Source organism: Sinocyclocheilus anshuiensis, unplaced genomic scaffold (genome assembly GCF_001515605.1).
Source record: "Sinocyclocheilus anshuiensis isolate Anshui unplaced genomic scaffold, SAMN03320099.WGS_v1.1 scaffold355, whole genome shotgun sequence".
NCBI lineage: Eukaryota > Metazoa > Chordata > Actinopteri > Cypriniformes > Cyprinidae > Sinocyclocheilus > Sinocyclocheilus anshuiensis.
The window spans coordinates 430,241-439,757 of record NW_015549571.1 but is presented as its reverse complement, the minus strand read 5'-3'; the positions used below and the strand labels follow the sequence as shown (position 1 = coordinate 439,757).

Sequence of the window (9,517 nt, the reverse complement as noted above, 5' to 3'; positions counted from 1 at the left end):
ATATATATATATATATATATATATATATATATATACTTTTTTTTCTACAAAAGAGACAGACTTGAGCATGCAAAACAGAAACAGATATACATGTATATATTTAGAGACCGACTTCCAGAGTCCATTATTTTTTAAAGCCCATTGTTCTATTATGAGTACCAAACTTACCGTGGGAGTGCGTGGGCGAAAACACTGTTGCCTAATAAAGGCAGACAGTGTTCGGCTGAACTGTTCGCTACATTTATCCCATTAAGACTTTGAACATGACACACAAGTTGAAAATACTGGCTACGTACATTCTCTTGTTACCGGTACTTTTGCCAAGGTAGCGGTCCATCACCAAAAAACAATGATATTAATACTATGTTAAATCCCATAGCCTTTTTCAATGTTGTTGTCCTCGTCTCATGATTTCGAAAGGATTTTCAGAGAGGCACAGAACAGGTCATCTGTCTAGTAGGATGAGGATTAAAATCTAGTCTTCAGGCTCTCGCTTGGTTTTAAAATCACCGGTGAAAAAGTTGTGTGGTGTGGATTGCATTGTGACTTAAGTCCCTTCCGTCCGTTGTTCATTAATCAGTGAGTTATTGGAGAGGAAGCCAAAGGTCACCCAAAAGGCTTATGAGTGCTAAATATTTTGGCCAGCATCTCTTTGTGTAAAATCGCTTATGTCAGTTTTTTTCCCCCTCTCAGCTACAGCTTTGACTGCTCCTAAAACCAGTCCAATCTTCTATAGGGGCGAAATAAATTCGTTCATGAAAAAATGGGAAATCATGTAAAAATGTTATACATTTGTGGTTTTAAGAACAGTCAACGCAGATGGCCGTGAATTCGCATCCAGAATGTGAATGCTGTCATTTTGCAATCGAAAATGTAAGGTGTTGACCATATACGTACTCAGAGGCAACTTACAGAATCCTAAATATAACGGGGAGCTGGAAGAAAAATCCGATCAACAACTGAGATTAAAAATATTTTTTATTCTTCAGGTCGACGTCTAAATTATGAAGAACGCTTGAGAAGAAACAGAGGAGAGAAAACCACAGACTGCGGTAAGATATGTCTTAATATTTTAGTTTACACTGAAATTAAATAATAGTAGCTTTATAACCTGCGGTTACTCTTATTTCACAGTTTACAACATAGACAATAATAGGCCAGAAAAAGGAATACATGGTTTTTGTGTAAATACAAAATTCTTTTGATGCTATGAGCTTAGACAACAAATTAACTTGAACAACAATCATTTACGTGCTTTTACCAATGCATTCTTAGGTACACAATATATTGTACACAATAAACAAAACATTTACACTTAAAGCAAAGTATAAAATGCAAAATCATTTTATCTCGTCGATATATAATAAATTCAAAAAATAAAACAAACAAGCAAGGAAAAAACAAGAACAAATATTCCCATCCGCACTTTCTTCTTAATTTAGAGTTATAATAAAATCCACACCTATCCGCGAAGTTGGGCAAAAGTGTGTTCCATTACAAGCAGTTAAAGAACGTTCAAGACAAGAGTGTGTGAATTACTGCAGTAGCCGGATTTATACTGGCGGGCTGTATAGGCTCTGGCTTTAGCGGGACATTCTTGCCCCCAGCCATCCTCCTACGCTTAGAGTTTTACCCCTCTGACGGTACCAAGTCTTGAGGAGTGCTTTTCTTCTCACCCCTCTGTGAGGCATTTACGGCTGTAGTATGGCCAGTCATAAATTTGGTCGGCCTCCACAATGACAGGTGCATTGATATGTATCGAGCGGAGCTTCAGGCCGTCTAATAACTACTGTATTGAGCACGAGCTACAGTCACTTGGGTGAAAGCCTATCTTTAGAATAAGACTAGGAAGAAGACGACCAAGTTATACAGACAGAAAGAAAGAAAGAAAGAAGTCTGTTGTGTCTTTGTGGTGTATTGCAGATTTGGATCTCAGTTTGTTGCTAGCAGACTTTGCTACCACATACGAACCAAATCTTATTCGCATACTTGGGTGATCCACCTCTTACAACTCACATCGGCCTTTGGTGGGAATAACAAGACTAACTCCGAACCCACCATGCCGTATAATAATAGCAACTAGGAATTTAGGAATCGATTGAGTCCCGGTATTACAGAGTGTTCCAAAAGCTAGCAAAAGTAAAACCTAGAAAGCTAATAACAATTCTACACTGTGTATATGTATTAAGTGCGAAAGGATGATATTACTGACACTAATTTGCGTCCCTATAATTTATATCTCGGACTGTGATTTATTTTCATATAGGCTAAAGATTGCATTTTCGTATAATGTTCACAAATCCAAGAAATAGAGTGCATGGAGCCCTGCCACCAGTTATATCAAAATTCACGAATTTTGATAAATTTCATTCATGAATTTCATTAATGTAAACCGATGCTATGACGCCGAATCTTTACGTAATCTCAAACTACGTGAAAGATGCACAATTTCAGGTTTTAGACAAACAACCGCCGATCTTATATATTTTTAGTTATGTTACAACTAGGAGATTTATTCAATTATTATTTAATTTATTTTTTTTTGCTTCAATTACGCTTAAAGTCTCAAAGAGTCGGGAAAGAATGGGATATTGTTTGCAGAGAAATGCTGATTCTCCTTCTGCTGCCTTATAGCTTCACTCAATGGGGTACTTTTAGCACAAGTTAAACTTTAACTGCCTTGTTGCATTCATGCCGAAGTTCTGAAAGTGAAAAGCTGAAGGGGGTTGGCTTACAAAAAAAAAAAAAAAAAAGGCCATAGGTGAAAGATGGTAGTTCACAACATAAGAACTATTACTGCTATGATATGGTGAATGGTTGCGTTTTTAAGTGTTTTAAATATTCTAAAACATTTTATTTAAAACATGGTGCAAAACTGTACAATCTGCCCTTTTCAACCTGATTTGAGAGGCAGGAGACCACATGTTCTGTAGAGCAATAAAACATTTTGACTGAAGGCACTTAAACAAGATGACAAAAGAAAACTACAGTCAAGTAGTTCAGTTACGCAACATACACTGAATACTATTTTTTTAATACTATTTTGAACTATTTTTCACTACACAACTTTGTCCTGCCATCTTTACCATAGTGCATTAAGAAAACAACAACAACAGGTAAAGGAAAATTAATGAAATCCACAAAGTTAAGAGGAGAAATGAAATACAGCTGACACCAGAAACTATAGAGTTGGGTAAAAATCTATTTCTATCTCATATTTAAATATTGAAAATGCTATGGGCTGTTTCTCAATTGCAGTGTTATATGTTTAGAACGAGGAAGTATAGTTCTGTATATACAAATATGGAGTTTTTTACTGAGTACCACAGCATATCACTGTAGTAACTCACTTCTATGATTGTTTAAAGTTTAATCCAAAACTCTTTGCTACAACTGATTCACTTTCTTTCTTAACAGGTCAAAGGACAGAAAATCTGTGGGAAGCTCCAATCACGTGATTGACAAGTCCATGCAATTGGACAGGGGTTAACAGGCTCTCTTAGTTTGAACCTTCGCAATGCAGAAAGCCACTTATTATGACAATGCTGGACTTTTTGGAGGATATTCATACCCTAAATCGGACTCATATACATACGGTCCTACACACCAGGGCTTCACATCCTCCAGCATAGAGAACGACTATCAAAATCCAATCTGTACCATCCAAACCACGTCAGTCCGGCCATCAGCACATAAAAATGGAGACATCAATGGCAGTTGTATGCGACCAAGTGCCAGCCAGCGCAACAGCCAAACAGAGAGTATCAGTGAGCAGCAGCAGGCTGCTCCTTTAGCGGCCAGCTCACCCAGCCCTAACAGCAACTCCACACAAAAAAAGAAATCTCCCAGCACCACTGGCTCCAGTACTGCCACCCCAGTCATCACCAAGCAAATCTTCCCTTGGATGAAAGAGAGCCGCCAAAACGCAAAGCAGAAAAGCACCAACTGCCCAGCTGCAGGTATGGACTGTGTGTGTGCAATGCTTTTCTCTATGACTGGAGAGAGCTCCTATGATTATGACCTAGTTTCTTTTGTTTACAGTAGGCTGTCTCTCTTTGGCCTTTAAGTAATGTAATAGGCTGTATAACAATTAATCCATTGCGTTGTTCTCTGTGTTCAGGAGAAACCTGCGATGACAAGAGTCCACCTGGCCCTGCCTCGAAACGAGTGCGCACTGCCTACACCAGCGCCCAGCTAGTTGAACTGGAGAAGGAGTTTCATTTTAATCGCTACCTGTGTCGCCCCAGAAGAGTGGAAATGGCTAATCTGCTCAACCTCACCGAGCGCCAAATAAAGATCTGGTTTCAAAACAGGAGGATGAAGTACAAAAAAGATCAGAAAGCTAAAGGCATAATGCACTCTCCCTTAGGACACTCTCCGGACAGAGCCCCGCCGTTAAGTGGCTCGAATCACATTGGATATTCTGGTCAGCTTCCAAACGTAAACAGCCTAAACTACGATGCGCCATCTCCTCCGTCATTCGCCAAACCGCAACAGAATATGTACGGCTTGGCAGCCTACACGGCGCCACTGGGCGGCTGCATACCGCAACAGAAAAGATACCCAGGAACAGAGTACGACCACCACAGCATGCAGGGGAACGGGAGCTTTGCGAATGCCAATTTACAAAGTAGCCCTGTTTACGTCGGGGGAAACTTCGTTGATTCAATGCCAGCTTCGGGTCCAATGTTCAACCTCGGTCATCTTCCCCATCCCTCATCCGCTAGTGTGGACTACAGCTGTGCCGCTCAGATTCCGGGTAACCACCACCACGGACCGTGTGACCCCCACCCCACATACACAGACCTCAGCTCTCACCACGCGTCTCAGGGAAGGCTGCAGGATGCACCCAAACTCACGCATCTGTAAGGATCCCATCAGTGTGTTTAAGCGAAACGTCGCTTTTGTATTACCTCACTAGTTAAACTAATTTATAAAACTACACTCCGAGAGAAACATAACGTATGATCCTGTATTATTATGATTGATATTACTATTACTGCTACGATTGTAATTATTTTTAATAATAGCTGAGGTACATTTCTCTTGACTGTTGAAGATACACACAGTTGTTTGTTGTCAGTTGTTTGGTTCTCGGAAGGACTGTATTGGCCAAATGAAGGCAATTTCCATAACGTATTACTTGAAGGTAAGTTCTGTAGATTTGACAGTATAGGCATCCGTCTTTATAGAGATGGGATTTGTAGAGAAAAAAAAACCCATTGCGTCTTTAAGTCGTCTGTTCCTCATGGGTTCTTCGTTTTATCCATTAAAATACCATTATTTATTGTTTTCCTCCAAGACTGTACGACAAACATTTATCTTGACTGAGTATTATATTTATTATTTATCGTTTTTAACGCACATTATTTATCTTCTCATGTATATTATTTATATAACAACTGTAGAATTTATTTTGAGCAGAAGCCGACATTTAATTGAACTGGTGAAAACAAGGTGATAATGTAGGACTGGTGTATCTGTTTCTTCATTCGGTAATAAAATATTATGAAATGAAGAATGAACAAACATCTCGAAATTGTAATTATTATTATTACACCCAGTAATTGGAAATCTGGCAATCTCTGATTATGCCATGGTTTAATATCATCGTGTTGCTTTACAACACCAGCACGTAACGACACATCCTCACGTTCATTATAAATGTTATTTTGTAAGTTGCACTGTCCATGCATAAAATGATGAAATAGTAACGATATGGAAATGTTATATTTTATTGTGTTAAACATTTTGTAAATAAAGTGCTTAAGCTAAACAAATGAAATTGCAAATGCTACATCAATATTAATGTATTTTCATACTTAGTATATTTTTAGTATATTTTAACATTTTCATATTGTGTGTGGATATGAATGGATTTCAAACTTGGATTTTGCTCAATTCGCAAGGCGGAGACGCCATTTTGGAAACATAAGGATAGTAAACAAAGGAGGCACCCTCGCTCTCACCCTGAATGTGCGCGCACCCGTATCACGGCTGTTCACAACACACAATAGCAAACCTCACCATTGCATTTATTTTAAATTTGCTCATTTAAAATTGAAGAGAACTGCATAACCATATTACGTGAAAGAGATTAGCGGAGGGTTTATTATGATTTAGGATATTTCAAATTTCCCGCTGGTTAGGGTATTTATTAAATAACTTAATGTAAATATGATGCCTTTCTATGTTAAGCTGGTGCAATGTGCAAATCTAGATAAAGTTATAGGCTATTCTCGTTGGTGTGCCCGAGTGTTGTAACCTACATCCCAAGATTAAAGTATTGCTAATACTTTTTAATGTTTTTAAAGACTGGGAGCTCAGTAGAAATTGTGATACATCATAAGGCCCAGAGCAAGTGTTTTGTCTTATAAACAGTTTGAACATTAACCTGCACCATTGCGCAAGCATTACTACATATAGGTCTATGTATTTTAAAATGCACCTTATAATGTGGTAATGAATAGCCTAAAGCGTCGCTGCCTTTGTAAGCACTGGCAAGCCGTCTCTAACAGAATAGGCTCTTTCCCGGCTTCCCCCTAGCGAGGCATTTCAAAGCTCATTAATCAAAAACTCGTCGCTTTCAGTCTCGCTACTGATTCCAGCTCCTTATGAACAAAGCTTTTTGCTTTCTCAACTGTGGAAACACATTTCAAACTGCAAGAGGCCAAACTTTTTTCCTGAGAGAGAGAGACTGTGACAACACACTCTGCATGCAATCATTGCATGGAAGAGAGAGAACTCAAAGCTGGACAGACATAGTGGCATAGAGCTGCAAAGGGTTTAACCACTGAGGGTAAGGACATAGATTTTTTTCACAGTCTCGGTTGTGAATAAAATATCGGTCTATTTAATAACGACTAGATAAGCAAAGAAATATGCCTACATCGGGGACTAAACACACATTTTCTTAAGATTTGTGCACTGGAAGAAAGTGTGTTAAAAAGGAAAATAAAGGCCTCTTGTTATCAAATGTAACATTTGTTTCCTGTGGCTATATATGCTGTTTTGTTCATCGTAAAGGAAAACATTTCTTCCATCTTATTTCTAATAGTGAAATGATACGTTCTGACATCAGCAAGCGTTTTCTTTGATCATCATAAATGTATTTGTATTTTTAGTTTTTAATTATATTTTAGAATTTGTATTTACATAGGCAGGTATCAATGAGAATGTAAAAAAATCTGGTAAGGTTTCATTGCACTGCCGCTCAGGAAATAAATTATTTGACACAAAAATAAGTTAGGCTAATCAAAAAAGTGAGTCCTAACATTACACGCATCTTTCTGCTTCTGTAATAAAGGATACTCATCCATAATAACATGTACAGCCTGAGTAAACCAAATAAAAATAGTCATATGACAAAAATATTAATAGGCAATTTACAGAAAGATCGGGATGCCACATCAGTTGGAAGCCAGCTTGCTTTGATGCTGCTAATAAGAATGTTCAATTTTTGTTAAAATACATTTAAAATATCAAAGAGATCCAGATGTAATTTAGGTCACCTTGTCTCAGAACAACAAACAAACCCCTCAAAAAAGGCCTGTTAGATTTTACTAGCAGTCAAATCATTGTCTATTGAGCTCTAAAACACCAACACACCAGCCATCGTTTGTGTAGGCTATGTGAAAATCGGGATTTAATCGTGCATTTGTTTTATGGATTCAGAAAACCATTTCCCTCAATTTCTCACGGGTCTGTTCTTGAGCAAGCTGAACAGTGCGGGTTGCTCATGTTTTTAATGAGCTTTGACAGAAGCAACCAATTCACTGTTAGGTCGCGTAATGTGAGCCATTACGCTTTATTTCACTATGTTGTATCGGCTTAAAATAAAAGCGCTCGATAACACGTTACAGAAAAATAGTGCAAGTCTTAGTTTGAGCGCTGCAGTTGTCATGGGTATTTGGTAGCTTGAGGTCATCAATCACTGATTGTGCACAATTTTCCTCGACAGCAGTTCCGAGTCTTCCGAGGGGAGAAGCCAGATGCGCTGCGTCTATCTTCAGCTCAAAAGGGACAAAAGCCGCAGAACCAAACACTCAATTCATCACACGCTATAATGATGAGAGAAGCATTTAGAATATTTTATATTATTCTTACCTATGATTCTCTAACAAAGCACACAGTATAGCCAGAAATAAACACATATTAGTTGAATTTATATTAACTAATAGGTAGAAAATATGGCATTAACCCCTGCGTGGAGAGTAATTCATGCGTTTCAGCTGTGCCTTACTGTTAATGGCCTGTGAATTTGACATTGAGGCCCCTGACAACCCTGCAAAATAATTTCAGTTCGCGAGCAAAGCAAATCGTTTCTTGGGGTTTTCTGGGGTTGGTATATAAATTCATAAAATAAATCAGATCCAGTTATTATTACTACGCGCTGAAGCGCTCTGAGAAACAAAGATATACACTGAGCACTACTCAAGCCCCCAGGCCAGCCGACACATGGGTCGCTCTCGATTGGTCAGAGCAAGGCGAGGCCCCTCCCCTCGTTGTTGTAGGCAATATTTACATGTTGAGCCAGAAAGTACAGTAAGTAATGAAGACAAGCAACGCGAGCTATCATTCACCGTTTAAAGTGGCGCTTTAAGAGACATAATGACCTCGTTCTTCAACTATTACCCAGGTGGGAACATTATGACTTTCACGGCCAAGTACTGTCAGGATCAGAAGAAGACTGCGCCCCCGTCTTACCCCGGAGGCACCCGAGAGAGACTGACGAGAGCCATTCTGGATCATCATGTCAACACCCGATTAACCTCGGACATGCTTCAAGGTTCTTTTATGATAGAAACGCTAGTGAGTTGGCTCACACGGGTCCCGAACTTGGTTCAAATGTAGTTTATGCGTGCTGCATGGAAACCTATAGCCTACTCATCTCAACGAGCATTGCTCCAACAGTAACTCGGGAGAAATAGCCTACAAGTTTAGCCAATGAGATAAAACAACGCATGCTTATTAGGGTGGCAGCTTCCAAAGTTTTTCTCAGGTAGGTTGCGATATAAGAGCAGTTTAGCCGTCAGAGCAAACAGACTGGGTTCAATTGGATGAATATGCCAAAACAGTATGTTGGGATGACGTTTGTTCGTTTTAAAATGTGGTATTGCCTACCTACAACAAACAATGTTCCGATATTTTTTTATAACATTGTCTATACTTTTTGCAGGCGACGTGCAACTGATCGACCAACACTGCTGCATGCACTAATTTCACCTTCACCAAACAACTCACTGGACTGGAGAAGGAGTACCTGTGCAAATCAAGAAACACCGAAATAGATCGCGCTGTGCACCTGAGCAGGACCCAGGTGAAGATCTGGTTCCAGAGCAAGCGGATGAAGCAGAAGAAGAGAAAGAAGGAAGGCCTGGCACCGCCAGCTCCCCCATCTGCTCTGTCACCACACTGCTCTCGCTGGCAAGATAAAAGTGCCTGGAACTACATCAAACGAGCAGTTCATTCAAACCTTACTCATGGTGTAGATTTTAGCATCTAAATGCCCTTACTG

General features: G+C 39.3%; 1 protein-coding gene across 1 annotated transcript in view; it reads left to right on the top strand.

The window, feature by feature from the left end:
• The window catches only part of hoxd3a (homeobox D3a), a 15,849-nt gene extending 10,906 nt beyond the window's left edge, over positions 1-4,943 (top strand). The window contains exons 2-4 of the mRNA XM_016445435.1: positions 990-1,052; positions 3,418-3,959; positions 4,121-4,943. Of these exons, the coding sequence (XP_016300921.1) occupies positions 3,518-3,959; positions 4,121-4,869 (1,191 nt within the window). The 5' untranslated portion in view covers positions 990-1,052; positions 3,418-3,517 and the 3' untranslated portion in view covers positions 4,870-4,943. The remainder of the gene's footprint in view (positions 1-989; positions 1,053-3,417; positions 3,960-4,120) is intronic.
• Positions 4,944-9,517: the final 4,574 nt, after the last annotated feature.